Source organism: Syngnathoides biaculeatus, chromosome 19 (assembly GCF_019802595.1).
Source record: "Syngnathoides biaculeatus isolate LvHL_M chromosome 19, ASM1980259v1, whole genome shotgun sequence".
NCBI lineage: Eukaryota > Metazoa > Chordata > Actinopteri > Syngnathiformes > Syngnathidae > Syngnathoides > Syngnathoides biaculeatus.
Genome location: NC_084658.1, coordinates 13,485,922 through 13,502,903, shown reverse-complemented (window position 1 = coordinate 13,502,903; position 16,982 = coordinate 13,485,922). Strand labels below are relative to the sequence as shown.

General features: G+C 49.5%; 3 protein-coding genes across 3 annotated transcripts; 1 reads left to right on the top strand and 2 right to left on the bottom strand.

The window, feature by feature from the left end:
- Positions 1-2,025: 2,025 nt before the first annotated feature.
- On the bottom strand, positions 2,026-4,375 carry pdx1 (pancreatic and duodenal homeobox 1). Its single transcript, XM_061805986.1, has 2 exons — positions 4,012-4,375; positions 2,026-2,378 (listed from the first exon to the last, which is right to left on the bottom strand). Exons 1-2 carry the CDS (start codon positions 4,373-4,375, stop codon positions 2,026-2,028), a joined length of 717 nt encoding a protein of 238 aa, XP_061661970.1.
- A 1,180-nt stretch (positions 4,376-5,555) lies between these two features.
- Positions 5,556-8,000, bottom strand: si:ch211-140b10.6 (protein POLR1D-like). The gene is made up of 3 exons (XM_061805108.1): positions 7,864-8,000; positions 7,573-7,647; positions 5,556-7,313 (listed from the first exon to the last, which is right to left on the bottom strand). The coding sequence occupies exons 1-3, from the start codon at positions 7,890-7,892 to the stop codon at positions 6,986-6,988; spliced, it is 432 nt and encodes a 143-aa protein (XP_061661092.1). The 5' UTR covers positions 7,893-8,000; the 3' UTR covers positions 5,556-6,985.
- On the top strand, positions 7,654-16,969 carry lnx2a (ligand of numb-protein X 2a). The gene is made up of 12 exons (XM_061805103.1): positions 7,654-7,855; positions 8,756-8,966; positions 11,724-12,255; positions 13,778-14,013; positions 14,093-14,230; positions 14,509-14,708; positions 14,872-15,294; positions 15,435-15,611; positions 15,674-15,851; positions 15,916-16,141; positions 16,231-16,389; positions 16,480-16,969. The coding sequence occupies exons 3-12, from the start codon at positions 11,852-11,854 to the stop codon at positions 16,613-16,615; spliced, it is 2,277 nt and encodes a 758-aa protein (XP_061661087.1). The 5' UTR covers positions 7,654-7,855; positions 8,756-8,966; positions 11,724-11,851; the 3' UTR covers positions 16,616-16,969.
- Positions 16,970-16,982: the final 13 nt, after the last annotated feature.

Genomic DNA, 16,982 nt, shown 5'->3' with positions numbered 1-16,982 from the left:
CGGACTGCATTTCTATCGCATTTTATCTACACAATCACAGTGCCCCAAACCGCTGGCGTTTATTCACAAATGAGCGGTTGCTGTCATGCGACGTCCTGCCAGGCCCACTGGGAGCAAATTAGGGTTCATCGTCTTGCTCAGAGACACTTCAACTTGTGGACAGTCAGCCGGGAGTCGAACCAGGTCCCCTTGGGTCACTGGATAACCCCGCTGTAGCTACTGATCCAGAGGTGTCGGGCCGTGTAGGGTCATAAATTGCATTTTATACCCAATGTATGAAAAGTCACGGCTGGCTTTCACGTGAAATTTCAGCTAATATCTTGAGTGGTTGCACATTTTGATTTGAATTTTCAAATTAAGTTCACCAGTAAAGGCCCATTTTCCAAGCCGCTCATCCTCACAACAGTCGCGGGTACGCTGGAGCCGATGCAACCTAGCTTCGGGCTACACCCTGAAAAGGTTATACATATTATGCTTATATTTGGTTACAGATAAAGTTTTCCACATGTAGTTTGTTTGATAAGTAGATTCTCGACACTCCAGGGACACAACTATTTGAGAATAAACATTAAAAAGTCATTTTTCCACAATTTCTCCATGAAGGATTATCTGAGTTGACAAGCTGAAAAAATAACCTAAAACGGTGTGTGTGTGGGGCGATATTTAACTACGAAATTATTTTGTAAATGATATCTAAACACTGCAGAAAAATATACACCCACCTTTTATGACGTTTGGCTTGAGGTCAGCGCAGGTAAAAAGGGGAGGGGGAGGAAAAAGTTTGAAAATTGATTTATGATCACCTGCGCTTCGAGTCCAACGCGGGTCCTTCCATCAAGGACCCGATTGCAATGTGCTGCCCCCGTCGTTGCCAAATTAAAAACGCGCAATTAAAAAAAAAAAAAAGCAAAATGTTAAATTTCAGAATGGGTGCACGATGTTGAGATTATCGCCACATTTAATTAGTGATTTACTCATTCAATATAATAACCCCCGCCCCCCCAAAAAAAATTATAAAATGTCTGATTTGATATACACTTTACATAACTTTTTTTGTTGTACAGGTATTTACAGAAAATACACTACATGCAGTATACTTGAAGGATTAATCTATGCACGTATCCACGAGGAAGCAGGAGAATGTAATCCTCATCCCTCCTGCAAAAGTACTGGGACTCAACACTTGATTTATAAATCAGGGCTTTATACATATACACAATACATATTTTTGTGAGAACACCTTCCTTTTACCACAGCATTCTAGATAATTACTGTTAGTACCTATGGTCCTCCACTCCGTGGTGGGGATTGATTGTGGTATGCGTGCACCAATTTATGAAATGAAGTAACATCACATGAGGGAAAATAAAATAACATCACACTACACAACCACAGCCTGTTGTAGTACCAGAATTGACCTGTGAGAGGCAGCACAGAGCCACATATGTAGACTGGTGGAGAAAAAACGAAGAGTAGAAGAAGAAATACAAATAAAATGGATGAAGTTTTTAGTTTAAGAATCACTACCCGAGCACACCAATTAATTTACATTTGATGTTAAAGAATTTAATTTTAAAAATATTTAAGTACAATTTTCGTTTTTGTACATTTTGATTTAATCATTTGTCCGATATTACAGTGGCTTACAATATTAAATATACTTTTTCGGAATAAAATCTGTGGTGAACACTCGGGCCTACTATGCTAAAGTTTTTTTTTTTTTTTTTTTTTTTTTTTGGGGGGGGGGGCGTAGTACAGTACTTGGTGTGAAAAGTTCGAGAACCACTGAGCGACATTAACTGTTCACGCAACCGTCCACAACATGGCGGTTGCAAACGTCACAATCACCCTGATTTGCCGTCGTAAATATTAGTTTAATATTCACGACTGTACGCCATGATAGAGCAGATCGGCGAGGAAAAAAAAATGTCTCTTGACGGGATAATTTGAGAATTGGGCCTGGTCCCCGGCACGCGTGTACCGCGCATTCCCTTGTCCCTCCGTGGCGATGGTCCTTGCGAGACTTCAAAAAAGCGTCTTCTCGTGTTCCAGCGTGCGCAGGTCCGGGGAGAGCGGCGGCGAGGCCGCCCCCGCCGCCACCTCCCCCTGGTCCCCGGATGTGACGGCCGAGTCCTGGTCCGGCTCGCCCCTCCTGGCCCGCCGGCGGTCTTCCTCCTTTTTCCACTTCATGCGGCGGTTCTGGAACCAGATTTTGATGTGGCGCTCGGTCAGGCTGAGGGTGAGCGCCAGTTCCACGCGGCGCGGCCTGGAGATGTAGCGATTGAACAGGAACTCCTTCTCCAGTTCCAGGAGCTGAGCGCGGGTGTAGGCCGTGCGCGTGCGCTTGCTCTCCTCGGCCTCCGCCATCATGTACGGACCTGAACGTCACGCGCAACAAGGATAACACAGTGGATTACATTGCGGCATTAAATCGTGTCGCAAACTACTTTTACTTGTATAAATAAACTAAATGTGCTTTCATAAGATACAATATTACATTTTCTCATGAAAAAAAGTGGTGTGGGGGGAGCATTCCCATTCATTTTAAAAATAAGAAACAAACAAAAAAAAATTAAAAAACTGCACTGCATCATTCTTAGCGCATAAAACACAGAGGGGGCTAAATAAGAAAAATAGCATTAATAATAACCATTATCTTAGCCGCTTATCCTCAATCCAATACAGATTTACACATTGCGCATCACGGTTTTAATACTTGGCAATTTCCTCAGCGGAAAACGAATAAATCCCCATTATGTTGCGTGTCTACACTTTTTGCTCCACCGTTTGTGTTCATCAACATTGTAAATGCTTGCTTCGTAAGAAAGTTTTGTTTTGAACAACCAATCAGATGACAGGAAAAAAAATGCAGACATTACTGCAGCGAGGATGACAAATTTCAAAATCTAATTGATGCAAGAAATCTCTTTACTAAATTGCAGTTTTACACACTTTGGACGTTTGATTATAAGTCCGATTTGCCCAAGAAAATAAAAAAAATAAAAAAAAAACTACCAAACCTACGTGCAGTAAAAAGAAAATAAAAAGCAAATACAAATTTGGCGCGCTCAACTTTTCTAGATGTTTAAAAAAAAAAAAAAGCCGAACTGTATGTAAACTTAATCATGAGAATTTGGAAGACGACAAAAACACAATAATGGAGTTTTTGATTCGACAATTTTGATACTTCCGCATTGAATTGGACATGCAGGCGCACCTGATGTGGCCGCCGAGTGTGCAGCAAAGTGCACAAAAACACAATTTTCACTCGGAATAAATAAATGTCCACAGCAAGCGGGTTTTGTTAAAATACTCGTAGTTTACAAAGTCAAAGTTTTCCAAAAAGCAATAACATTATTCATAATATCAAGCGAGATTTAATAAAAATTAAAAAGCGGTATTTCTACTGCACCCAAAAATGTTGCACCGAGTGCAAACGTCAACTCTTTATATATATATATATATTTTTTTTTTTATTAAACTATACTTTTTTTCATGTTGAAATTTATGCCAATAAATTCAAGTCAGATTTCATTAAGCCAGTGTTTCCCAAAAATTTATACTTTTTTGTCCCGTTCACACTAGATCAAATATCTGCAGCACATTAATTTTAAATTTCAACCGAATCTGTAACGCCAGTCCCAAACTTTACGGCTAAGCTATATTCCTCTTATTATAATTCGGTCACTTTTTTGCAGCTACCATTATGTTCTGATTAATAAATGATGTATTATCAAGCTGCACGTCAAAATTTAAAATGTTTATGTAAGAAAAAAAAAAAAAAAGATCACATTGCATTTCACCTTTATTTAAAATTAGCCTTCCTTTTACAGTTAAAAAGTTGATGGAATCGTATTTTTAAATAAAAGAAAATGATTATTAACCTTTTGGGGTCGAAGATAAATAAACAATTAAATACATAAGTAAGACCTTTCCGGTTTTCTCTAAAAGGCCTGTGACGAGGTTAACTTGTGGCAAACATTTTAGGAATCATCGTGTCATGCGGCTTACCCGTCCACTGCGCCTTCCACCCGTGGGAGTGGGCTTTGGTGCTTTTCATCCAGGGGAACGGGAGGTGAAAGCGGTTCCGCTCGTCCGTGGTCCCGTAGGCGGCGCCGACGGGCGTGAGGGGCTGCGGGTGCTGCGGCGTTTGCGGGTGCTGGTGCAGGACGGGGATACCGAGGTCCTCCCGGAGAGGCAGGCCAAACGCCGGGTCCGCCGGCTCCGCGAGCGGGTACCCGCCCTGCGCCTGGCGGCTCATGTAGAGGCACGGCGGCGGGTTGTGCGCCAGCTCGTCCGGGTCGCCCGCCGCTCTCTGGTACGCGCACGAGTCCTTGAAGGGGATTTGCTGGTACGCGTGGTTGTCCCGATGCATGGCTGCCGCTCCTGGAGGGCCCTTGCCCCTGGCGTGGACCTTCTCCTCTGGTGGCTGCGCCCACTTTTACGCGAGCGGGTGCGCCCGCGCTTAAGGAGCAAAAGTGAGTCGGCGGCGAGGCCGTCCATTGGCTGAGGGGAGCCGTCGCTAAATTCGACAAGGTAAATACGGCCACGTGTTGATTTATGGGGCCTACTTAACGTGCGGCACAATCAGGTCTGACTCGCTTGGTCGCACAAGATCCAAGTTGGGAATGAGAATGAGAGACAGGAAGGTGAAACCTTACAAAATAATGGCAAGGGCACTAAACGGATTCAAATGAAGACCTCTGTTGGGGGGGGGGGAGATCAGTCACTTGTGGGTCTGGTTCAACAAAAAGCAGTAAGAATGTGAAACAGTCCAAAACAAAGTCCTTTGTCCACAAAAGGTTGAACACTTCAAGCTCAGCTTGGGAATGTACAAGTGCGTCTTTTGCACACAAAAACTCTTCCAGCTCTAGTTGAAAGATCAACAAATCCACAAGGGCAACAAAAGACAGGAAGTTAACGTCTTCCAAAATAAAACTGAAAACAACGCTGAGCAGTCCAAATCAAAGTCCCTTATTTGCAAAGGTTTGGACAGGGGTGGCGCCAGCTGACTGTTCGAGTTAACGGGAAAGGGAACGGAAAAAGTGGAACAGGAAGTTGAACCCTTACAAAACTAAACTGATTTGGCTTTATTTTGTAAGGTCGCGCTGTCGAAAAACTCACTTGTACGCAAAAAGTTCGGGTGGTGGTGGTGGGGGGGGTCAAGACAAAAAGTTGCAACTTTATATCCATCCAGCCATTCTCTTTGCCGCTTATCCTCACGAGGGTCGCAGACAGTGCCGGAGCCCATCCCAGCTGTCAACGGGCAGGAGGCGGGGTATGCCCTGAACTGGTTGCAAGCCAATCACAGGGCACACGGAAACAAACAGCCACAATCACACCTAGGGGCAATTTAGAGTGTCAAATTAATGTTGCAAGTTTTTTGGGATGTGGGAGGAAACCCATTCTTACAAAATCAAACAAGTATCTTATCTTTTTCCCCAATCGATTTCGCGATACGGTCCGAATGGAAGTGACAAAAACTTGGTCTACGGTGACTCTCCCTGGACGAAAACAGCACGCTCGAACCTTACAAAATAACGCCGCTAATGCCAAACGGTCCACAACAAAGTCCTTTATTAACAAAAAAAACGTTGGTCACTCCCAATGAAAAAGGGGAGCACGCAAAAAACAAACAAAAAAACACCAACAAGTGTTTTTTTCCAGCAAGAAACCAACAATCACCGAGGGGAGGACTTCACTCCGCTGCGACTGGCAGCTCAAAAAATAAAACAAAATAAAACCAACTGTTAAACAATCCAAGCTCGCTAGTTTGTTGTCAACAAAAAAAAAAAAACCTCTCCAAAAAACATTTTGCTCACTCCCCAATGCCAGGATCCGTACGACGCGGCGGCGTATTGTTACTCCCGCGCGGCGCACCTGTGCCGCCGATGCCCGTCGCCTCATTTAACAGCACTTAGCGGCTGCGATGCGGGAGCGGCAAACAAGGGTCGTGTTTGCCGGCCATTAGCCGGCGTCTGCGTGCGCCGGGCGTTAAGCCCCATTAAGCAAAGGCTCTCCTGCTCCGACGATTACGGTGGAACTCAATTACGGACTCGACGTGTGTGAGTCAAATGTGTGCGTTTTCACGCGGTGACACTTCCCGGTGCTGTGGTACTACTACCTCACAAGATGGAAAAACTGCGGGTTCCGGAACATTCTCCAAAATGCCGTACAAGTGGAAATTAGCACCCACACATTCTCAAATTTAGACTCACTGAATAAGTACGCGCTCACATTTGCTGAAACGAGCACTAGTATACCACTAGCATGATTTTGGCCTGTTTTACTGCCACTTCTCCTTCCTCTTCCCGATCAAAGTTGGCTTTTAGCGTCAAAGTTTAGCTAGCCGGGACGGGGTAGTAGTCGCAACCCAAATGTGAATTTGACACTCTCGACCTGAGAGTCTGTTGAGAGAAGTTCACCCCCTTCACGCTGCCCGTCAGTCCCTAAAAACAGCGGACATTTTCATAACTTTTCTGTACCAAGCGCACGGCTTGGTTTAGGAGCGACGATAAACATCCCCGGTACCTTAATGGGGCTCTCAAATGCGCAATAAAAGCGCGAGTTGAAGCGGCTGGGACGCCAATAGTTGCCGTTTATGTTTGCGCATCCTTTCGGGGAAGAAGGAAACAGTTAAAAAAAAAAAATGGAGAATATCTTCCGCACGGATGACGCGATTTATGAAGCGGATGACTTTAAGTGGGGCGTGCCGCTCGGGATTATGGGTAAAACGGTGTAAAATCGTCGCGTTTATGCGACCGCGTCAAACGATAAAAAGTGTAAACAAGTCAGATAGCAGGAAAAGAACTTCGAACCATCTGCCGTTCTGAAATAAAAAAGACAAACACTGCGTTTTTGTGACGTCACGGTGAGCACAAAATGGCGGTCGGCGTCCTCACAAGAAAATGGCTGCATGTGAACCCCGCACCGTGCCCAAAGTCAGCCGCGATAGGCTTCGGCTCACCCACCCCGGCGAGCTCCATCAATTAGCCGACCCCGTCCTCGCCTTGGACGTGCGTCTGTCTTCTTCCGCCGCCTCGTCCCGCTCGCGCTTGCGTCCGCGGCTCCTCTCCCGTTCGCCGTCCCGCCTCTTGGCGTCGCTCCCGGAGGTGTTCCCGCGGTGACGCTTGCGCGAGCGCCCGCCGTCCCGCCCGGCGGGTGGCGAGCGGCTGCGGCTCCTCGCCGCCGGGGACTCCCGCCTGACGGGGTGCAACGAGTGCCCGGCTTTGGGCTCACCGGGTCGCAGGCCCGTGGAACGCAAGGTGTTGAGCAGGAAGCGCTTGTTGGTGCCCCGCAACGGACATTTCAACCTGATGACAACGGCGCACAAACATGTTCAAAATTAGAGATAGATCAATGTTTTTTTTATGTGTTTTTTAAGCGCTGACACCAATTATTAGTTGTCATGGAAGGAAATAAGCAATCTTCTTCTTCTGTCACTCAGTGCTGCTGTTTTGGTGAGCAATAGAGTGCAAATGACTCTTTTACGTCCACATGTGACCACTAATCAATAAGCGTTCATTCATAACAGTTCCAACAACAAGACACTTTGGGGGGGGGGCGACTCACCATCCCGCTGGGCCCATGGTCTCGGCTCTCAGCCGAGCCCTGTCAGTCTCCCTAAGTAGCTCCTCCACAGCACGCCTGCAACAAACACAAATGAGTTAAATTGAGAGAAAATCAGGGATGATATAGATTGGGTCCAAAATTTAAGAGAATGACCAAAAATTGAGGCAATTTAGTTCTGTGAATGACAGACGGCGTTATCGGTTTGACCCAAACCGAGAGAGAATGCTAGCGCAGCGGCTAACAGCTAAACTACGTGAACCTTTTTCAACAATACGATAGTAGAGTACGTACTTTTCCAATTCGCTCTCGTCCTCCGCCATAACGACACGCTCGAAAACAAGTTAGTTGATATCAACTACTTTTAATTGAGAATTTAAATGATTTTAATTGACTGACCGACCGCTTGTTTACGGTGCCGGGGTCCTACCATTAAAGGACCAGAAGCTGGCTGATATGATGCCTGACCGAAAACACAAAGTGTCAGACAGCTGTGACAAAAGTACAATACTAATGTTTTTAAAACCAGGTTGAAAACTCTTTTTTCCCATGCTTTTTAGAATATATCCACTTTTTGATCATATTACTTGTACTGTATGCGATTTGAACTCTTTTTTATATTTTGTTTGTCATTTTTATTGTTTTTATCTCATTTTAAAATGTCTTTAAAATCTCTTTGTTTAAAAATGCCTTTAATTATGTAAAGCACAATGAGTTACCTCGTGTATGAAATGCGCTATATAAATAAATTTGCTTTACTATATGTGCATAACGCTTGCTTTGTAGGCGAGTAGAAGTACTGATTCAGCTTTTGATAACAGTTAAAAAATACTGTCTCTAAAATGTCTTTTGATACTACATCAAATGCATTTTTACTATAAACCATATACAATATTTTTTATTCATAATTGACAGGTTATGCTAAAAATCCGTACATTTGTACTTCATTACTTCTCTTTTTTTTTTAAATATCCACACTGTTACACTATCACTGCATTGTAGTATTCTGAATTTTGATTTTTATTCTCAACTCTATTCTCTTTATATTTGATTTCATTGTGCCCCCTGCCCAAAAAAAAATATTTCCTACAATCTTTATGCATAGGGAATATTTTCTTGGTATTTTTTTTTTTTTGTGCGCGCGCGTGTGTGTGTGTGCGCGTGTGTGTGAATGTTTCGAGTCCAGCAGATGCACGCACCGCCTCCTCCCGATGATTGACAGCGGTGGGCGTTCACGCGAGGGTTCGGCTGGGACGCCGCCACTTTGCGGTGAATGCGTGGATTTGTAGGCGCGAGACGGCAACCAACACCGCCCACCGCCGCCGCCGCCGCCGCCACCTCGTTGCCCACTTTTTTTTTGGGCTGGAATGCAAGTCGCTGAGGAGCATCCAGATTAGGTAATATGACATCTGCATGCACGTCTACAATGTCAGTGTGTGTCTGTGTTGTTGGGGGGGGGGGCGGAGGAGAGGGAGAGGGGGGGTATGCATTGCTATCGTGGGCTTGTTGGATGGAGTCAGATGCTCACGTTGACATCATGACGCTGCAATGTGGGTGCCAGCCTGCAGGGTGGAGGACAACGACAAAATGAGTGGCGGGGGGAGGGGGGGGGGAATCAAGTGTTTTTGCAGGCCCTTTCTGGAAAATCAGACAACAGCAGCTTCTCTGGATGAAAGCAAGGACCACAAAGAGGGGAGGGGAAACAAAAAAAAAAAAGGGGGGGGGGGCTCAGCTGAGAAACAGCAAAACATCTTTATGGATTGAGAGTCTGATATTAATGCAGGAAGGCAGTCACAACCTTGGGATTTAATGAGCGAGGAAAAGGTTAAAAATAGACACCAGGAGCCCCTTTCGCACCCCGGTGTCTACAAGTGTGACGCGGTGATGTCACAGCTTTGTTTTAAACGGAAACAGAGGGAGCCTTGTGTCTTCATGCTTAATTCATGTCCAGCTGCGGGGGGGGGGGGGGGGGGGGTTACACACAAGCAGCCAGTCACATCCAAGGAAAGAGAAAAGAGCATCCTTGAAATAAAATTAAAAAAAAAAAAAAAAACAGGCTAGAATAATCAACTGCAGGACGCTGGTCGCTAAGGAGACGGTGGAGACAGGTTGTCACGGGGACCGGTAACCAAGGAGACAGAAGTGGGGGGTGAAAGGATGGACAGGGGGTGGTGCGGGGGGGGGGAATAATATCAAAGGAGGGCTCATCATGTCTGACAAAGCTTCGTCGGCATCCTGTGAATGTCAAGCGCCGCGGAAGAGACGGGGGGGTAAGGGGGTCTGGTGCCCGGCCCGGTCGCCATGGCGACGACACCAGAAAGCGCGAGAGGCAGGTGCGCGCGACTCGAGCTTTCGCCCACCGCCGGCTCGGCTCGCCGAACCTGGCGATCCCGGCGCTGGAGCCCCAACCCCACCCCACCCCCCTCTGACCCCCGGGGAGCCTCGCTCGGCTTCGGGAACCTTCCGCGGAAGAGCGGCGTAGCCGCCGTACCGTTGACAAATCTTTCATGAATCCTTTGCTATTTTTGGCTCCTATCGCCATGATTTCTTCTAGCCCATTAATCTCTTTCATGGGTCCGGCTCCCTCCTCTTTTGGTTTTCTCATCTCCTTTGTTCAACCCTCTTAAAGTTGACAAATTATGAACGTGTTTGTACGCAAACATTGACGCATCTGGCCACCCATTTTTTTGCAAAACGCGACAAGGCAGTCATATTTTTGCTGGTTCTGGACTTCCGCCTCACTGTGACGCAACACCAAGGCCAATTTGCATTATAAACAAGACGGAAACCCACCCCCCGTGATCGTCAAGGTGGGGCGCCACCCCTGGTCGTCGCGGCGACAAAATCCCGACTCGGCGTTGACCCGGCGGACAAATGGAACGGGACGAGGGTTCACTTGAGAACATCGAAATGTAGCTGATGCGAGCAAAGCGGGACATCATAAATTCTTGGTCCTCGGGGGTCTTTTGATGAAAAAGCCTGTCACGCGGGAACCTTTTAAAATTATAAAAATAAATGTCCGCTTTAATGAATTGTTCCTATTTTGGGCTATTTCGCCACAATTTCCACCCCATGAATCCTTTTTCATGCCTCCTGTTCTCATCTCTGCTTACTTTCCTTCTCTCATGTGCTTTTTAATCTCTTAACGTCACTACTTTTTCCTTTTTTAAGCGTTCTCCCAATCACAGATGTTTGTGGGTTTTTGTTTGTTTGTTTGTTTGTTTTGTTTTCGGAACCAACACCTCCAAACAGTTCTTTGATATAAAAGGACATGGCTCGAGAGTTAGGGTTAGGATTTAGGTTTAACCCTAACCCTAATTCAGTTTGGTGAAGGAGTCCGAGTACACCCTCTCCTGGAATCCTGATACCCGAAGTACCGGTCCCAGGATCGGGAGTAAATTGCACAGTCCTTCCCCTGACGTTCCCCATCGTCCCTTCCACCTCTCCGCTCTTGACGGTCGTCTTAAAGACCGGACAAGGGTCCACCCTCCCTCATCCTTATCTCTGCCCATTTAGGCTTAGGGTTGAACCTAACCCTAACCATAATTCAGATATTGTACTGGTGAATTACATCTTTACGTGAAACTCTGTGGCGCAAACTATCTTGGGGGACGTCTCGCTGCGCTGAAAAAAAACATTTTCGACGTCACTTTCATCGAGCGATCGTCGAAAACAAACCCTCCAAAGTCCAGATGTCTGTTTTAAAATTTAGTGCCGCAAAAGTACAAAGTTGTCAGGAACAGAAATGTTCAAGTAAAACGTACGGACACCTGCAAAATCTCCAACTCAATCCTCTTTTGTTTTGTAACCTCTCTAAAAGCACGTCGCTTTTCTCTTGCGATCGCTCTCCCGCTCTCCGCCGGCAATCCCGGATAATTCCCTCCCCGGTGGAATTGGAAGATTGCAGTGGGGCGAGAGCAAAAAAGAGAGATTATACCGTCAGATTAGTGGACAGGGGGAGCGATACATAATCTCAGTGCTCAACACACACACACACACACACACACACGTCGGGGCTTTTGTCGCGTGCGGCAAACGGGCCTCACGTGCGCAAAGTATCTGCCGCATGGAGGGGGGAAAAAAAAAATGCCCGGCAACATAATCGGACACTTGTTGTTTTTCCCCAAACAGCTGTCTCACCCTTTGACCCGCAGGGTGACGCTGTGATGCGCCAACCTCCGCCGGGGGGCGTCCGTCCTCGCCGCAAGCCGTCGCTCCCGTGACGCTCATGGGCTAAGGAGCTCCTCCGGAGCCGCCCTTTTTTTGCGTGCGAGCGGCCGGGATGGGCAGCCCGGGCTGCGAGGTGGCTCTGTCCGGGCCCGCCGAGCCCGCCCCGGAGGCCCCGTGCCCGGAGTGCGGCCAGGTGCACCGCAGCCGGGAGAACCACCTGTACAACTACCGGCTGGAGGTGGACGACGACCTGGTGTGCCACATCTGCCTGCAGCCGCTGGTGCAGCCGCTGGACACGCCGTGCGGGCACACCTTCTGCGCCCGGTGCCTGCGCAGCTTCCTGCAGGAGAGGGACTTCTGCCCGCTGGACCGCACGCGGCTGCAGCTGCCGGCGTGCCGCAGGTCCAGCATCCTGGTGCACAAGCTGCTGGACAAGCTGTCGGTCACGTGCCCGCTGACGCCGCTCTGCTCGCTCAGCATGCCCAGATGCGACCTGGAGGCGCACCTTAAACACAGGTGAGCGGGAAACTTTGATCGGAATGCCGCCGCCGTGGCGTTACCAGGGATGGGAAACCGGGAAAGCGTGAACATGTAAAGTTCGGCTAACGTTTTTAGCTTCTTTTGTAGCGATAGTCAGAGGAGCACATGTCATTTATGGCAACAGATGGGTAGAAAGTGGTATGGCTGCACCCTCTCTGAGGATGAGTGGAAAGGGGGAAGTGAGAGGAGAAGCAGCAGTAAAAAAGGCCAAAATCCAGATATCAGTGGCTGAGGCAGGGCAAAGGACTTGTTGCATGCCATCACTAGTTTGTGATTTAGCTAAACAACGGTGAAAGTCTTTCGGTCAACGGTGCGATAGCGTCAATCAGGCGCTTTATCTCGCGGTTCTTCTAACCCATCACTTTGACGCTCGCTTTGACTCTTGGCCAGTTTGGACCAGTTGCTGCGAAACCTTGAGAGAGTGGAAGCTTGGGGTGGATTACTTGGGCTGTAGGTCATGTGACGAGGGATTAGTGGCTCCCAAGTCACACAGTCATGGGTTGGCCGAACAGAAGCTTCTCGGCGTTTCCCACCTTCCTTCGGGCAACCATGCTGAGCAACTTCAACACCAGGGATCTTTTCAATCACTTCTTCTGCGAAACGGCCAAGGGCAACCCCGGCTTGTGGTGAGTGCGTGGCCCATGTCTACTTCCAAGTAAATCTCGGGAAAGTTGGCTAATTAGTTTCCCACCGAAGCCTAATTCAAGGAAACATATGAAGGGATTGCGATAAGACTGTTTCAGACAAAGGCTTAGACTATCGAGGAAAGTATGTTGAGCGAATGGATCAACACTAGTTCCGAAAAATCCAAAGATAAGCAGCAAGAAGGTATCGAAGCTTGAGTTTATATGGTTTTAAAGGGCCGCCCAGTTCCCCTGATCTCAACCCCATAGAGAATCGCTGTAAAACTACAATATCTAGAAGGTTTAGGGGTCCAGAGAGCCTCAGGAGTGTCTTGTTGATTTTCCCTAAACTCCGCCACCTGTGCTTTGACGCTTTGCTTGTTGACGGCTTATCCGCTTGCCCCCCCCCCCCTCGCCGGGTAAGGGGATTTCCATTAACCCGCTCACGCTAACGAGCAGTTGAAAGCTTTTCTGACTCAGCCTTTTCTTTCCCTTTTATACAACGTCTCACGCTTGGTACCTGCCTTTACACGCTTCACATCACTTCTCTCTTTAAAACCAAAAAAAAGGACCGACATGTTAAAGACGGAAAGTGGTTGGATTGTTCCGACAAAATAACCGCAGACGGTTCCAGAAAGATCAATCGAGATCTCCTTTGTGGGGATTAACGTGAGATTCTTTTAAACAAAGATCAGATTTCCCACCCCAGGTGGGTTTTCGCGGCTTAGCGCTCCAAGATAGCAACAGGAGTCAAGAGTCGCTGTTAGGAAAGTGGACGATCTGAATAGCGTTTTTTGGGGAAAATTTACCACTGGGGGCGGGTCAGCTCTAGTTGAAGAAAGATAATGAATTTTCGTTATGTCACCTGGGCGCAGGTGTCCAGGGACACGATCCCAGCAGACCAGCGTGGACGATCCACGCAAGGAGAGCGGCGACGAGCGACCCGCGGTGAAAAGTCCTCCGCGCTCCCCCCGCACGCCGCAGACAGACCTGGGCGACGCCACCCCCTCGCCGCCACTCGCCCTGAACAGCGGCGGCGACACCCCGCCGATGAGGACCAACGAGGCTGGCCTGGACAACCCCGCCTTCGAGGAGAGCACCGAGGAAGACAGTGAGTCGGCGCAAAAGAAAAAAATTTCAAACTGCGTCAGTGACTCCGTCAGTCCTGAGTCGTGGGTGTGGTCCCTCAGGTGTGGTGGGGATGGAGTGCATCATCCCCAGGGTGAAGCGACCCCTCAGCAACCCTTGCATCCACCTCCTTCGCTCGGTCAGCTCCACTTCCTCTGGCTGGGACTGCCCCGAGTCTCCGCCTCTTTCTGCAGAAGAAGGTACTTCGTCGTTGCGGTACATTACACCGTGAGAGGGTTCAAGACCCAGTGGAAAGACTTTTCCACCATTAATGTGACCCATAACCTGTAAAACCAAAAGTAACAAAACCTTATTTAAAAAAAAAAAAAAAAAAAAAAAAAAACCTGAGATCATGTGGTTGTACAAGTGTACACACCCAATTAAAACTGGTCCCTTCCCTTTATTTGAGCAATGGCTAAAACTACTCCACGGGTTGGTGAGATCCAGCGGCGTTATTTGCGCTTTGCGGTCCCGCCAGGTTGCGTCAAGTTGCCGTCGCTCCCTGAAGGCGAGATAACGGCGGTGGAGGTGCACCGGGCCAACCCGTACGTGGAGCTGGGCATCAGCATCGTGGGCGGGAACGAGACGCCGCTCATCAACATCGTGATCCAGGAAGTGTACCGGGACGGCGTCATCGCACGGGACGGGCGGCTGCTGGCGGGGGACCAGATACTCCAGGTCAGATTAAATTGATTTCATTTTTTATTTCATTCAATTCCATCACTTGCCATCCATTCGGTTTTGCTATTATTTACTCAATTCAGTTTGCCAATCATTCAATCTTAGAATCAAATTCAATATAGTTCACTTAAATTCAAACTAATTTGATTTCTGGTCTCAGGTGAACAACGTAGACATCAGCAATGTGCCACATAGTTTTGCCCGCTCGACGCTGGCACGGCCGTGCGCCACCCTGCAGCTGACCGTGCTCCGGGAACGGCGCTGCGCATCCCGGGCGCCGCCCTCCGCCGCCGCCACCACCACCACCACTCCGGCCGTCCCCGACGCCCCCTGCCCAACCCCCGAGGGGAACCCCCCCAGCCCCGCGTCGCTGAGGATCACCTTGCACAAGCGGGACTCGGCGGAGCAGCTGGGGATTAAGCTGGTGCGGCGGACCGACGAGTCCGGCGTCTTTGTGCTGGACCTGCTCGACGGGGGGCTGGCGGCCAAAGATGGCCGGCTGCGGGGCAACGACCGCGTTTTGGCCGTCAACGACCAGGACCTGCGACACGGGACCCCCGAACAGGCTGCACAGATCATCCAGGTGACGATGCGTTCGGGGTCGCCTGCGCTCGTCGGACAGCCTTATAGACCACCGATGCGAATGGGTCTATATTAGGGCTCGGACTCACCATTTAAATCCCCGTCCGTACTGAATTCTAATTGGCCCATGTGACTTTCCAGGCGAGCGGCGAGCGAGTGCACTTGCTAATCAGCCGACCCGGCAAACCGACCCCCCCGCCGCCGCCGCCAAAGTCCAGCTCCACCCGAGACCTGTACTGCCTTGATCATTTCCTGCCTAACCACAGCACCAGCCCCAGCCCGCTGCCCTTGCACCTCTCCCGCACCAGCACCCACCGGGTAAGTACGCGACACCCACGTCGCCGGCACACCCGCATTGTCCCCCCCCGCTGCGTCCCCAGGACCTGTCCCAGTGTGTTAGCTGCAAGGAGAAGCACATCACTGTGAAGAAGGAGCCCCACGAGTCTTTGGGCATGACGGTGGCGGGCGGCCGCGGCAGTAAAAGCGGCGAGCTGCCCGTCTTCGTGACCAGCGTCCAACCGCACGGCTGCCTGGCGAGGGACGGCAGAATCAAACGAGGTGAGTCCGCCCCTTACTCGAGCTGCCGGCGACTAGCGTGTGACGTCGTGGTTTTCGCGTCAAGGCGACGTCCTCCTGAGCATCAACGGGCAGGACCTGACGTACCTGAGCCACAGCGAGGCGGTGGGCACCCTCAAGGCCGCCGCCGCCTCGGCCTCGGTGCAGCTGCGGGTGCTGGAGGTCAGCATGGTGGAGGAGCGCCAGCGCGACCAGCTGCTGCATCACGCGCACGACAGCGACTTCGACGCCAATTGGTCGCCCTCCTGGGTCATGTGGCTGGGCCTCCCCAGGTCAGCCGGCAAATTACAGACTGGAACGCCACTTATATGAATTATTTATTATACACCGCGGTGACCTCCGTTTGCCCTTTTGCCGGCAGTTACCTGCACAGCAGCCACGAGATCGTCTTGCGGAGGAGCCACCCCGGCAGTTGGGGCTTCAGCATCGTGGGGGGCTACGAGGAGACCCACGGCAACCAGGCCTTCTTCATCAAGACCATCGTCCTCGGCACGCCCGCCTACTACGACGGCCGCCTTAAGTGAGTTGGACACCAACACGAAGCGTCGAATCCAGAGGTGGATCATAAAGCAAACATGTTCTTAAACTCACCCGCAAACCTCCGCGTCAGGTGCGGCGACATGATCGTGGCGGTCAACGGGCTCTCCACGGCGGGAATGAGCCACTCGGCGCTGGTCCCCATGCTGAAGGAGCAGCGCAGCCGGGTGGCGCTGACAGTCGTCTCCTGGCCCGGGAGCCTGGTATAGCCACGGCCCCGGCGGCGGGACGTTCCAGAACGAACTGCTTACACATTGCTCCGGCGGGTTTATAATCCAGGACCAAAAAAAAAAAAAAAAAAAAGTGAGGAGAGGGTACCGTGCCGCTCACTCGACTGCACTCCCAACACACGCCGCCGTGCTCGTGCCGTCTTCGCTCTACTCCCAAGCCGTCGTCCAGTCAAGGGCTCCGTTCGGGTGGCTGCACCGTTCAAAAAAAAAAACGAAAAAAAAAACAAAAAAAAAACTTGAAACCTTGACCACGTGCAACACCAGCATTGATTCCAGATGAGAAAGCGCCCCCACCCTGCCAGAGTCCTCATTTTAGCAAAACTCGGGGCCTACCGTGCACTCAGGC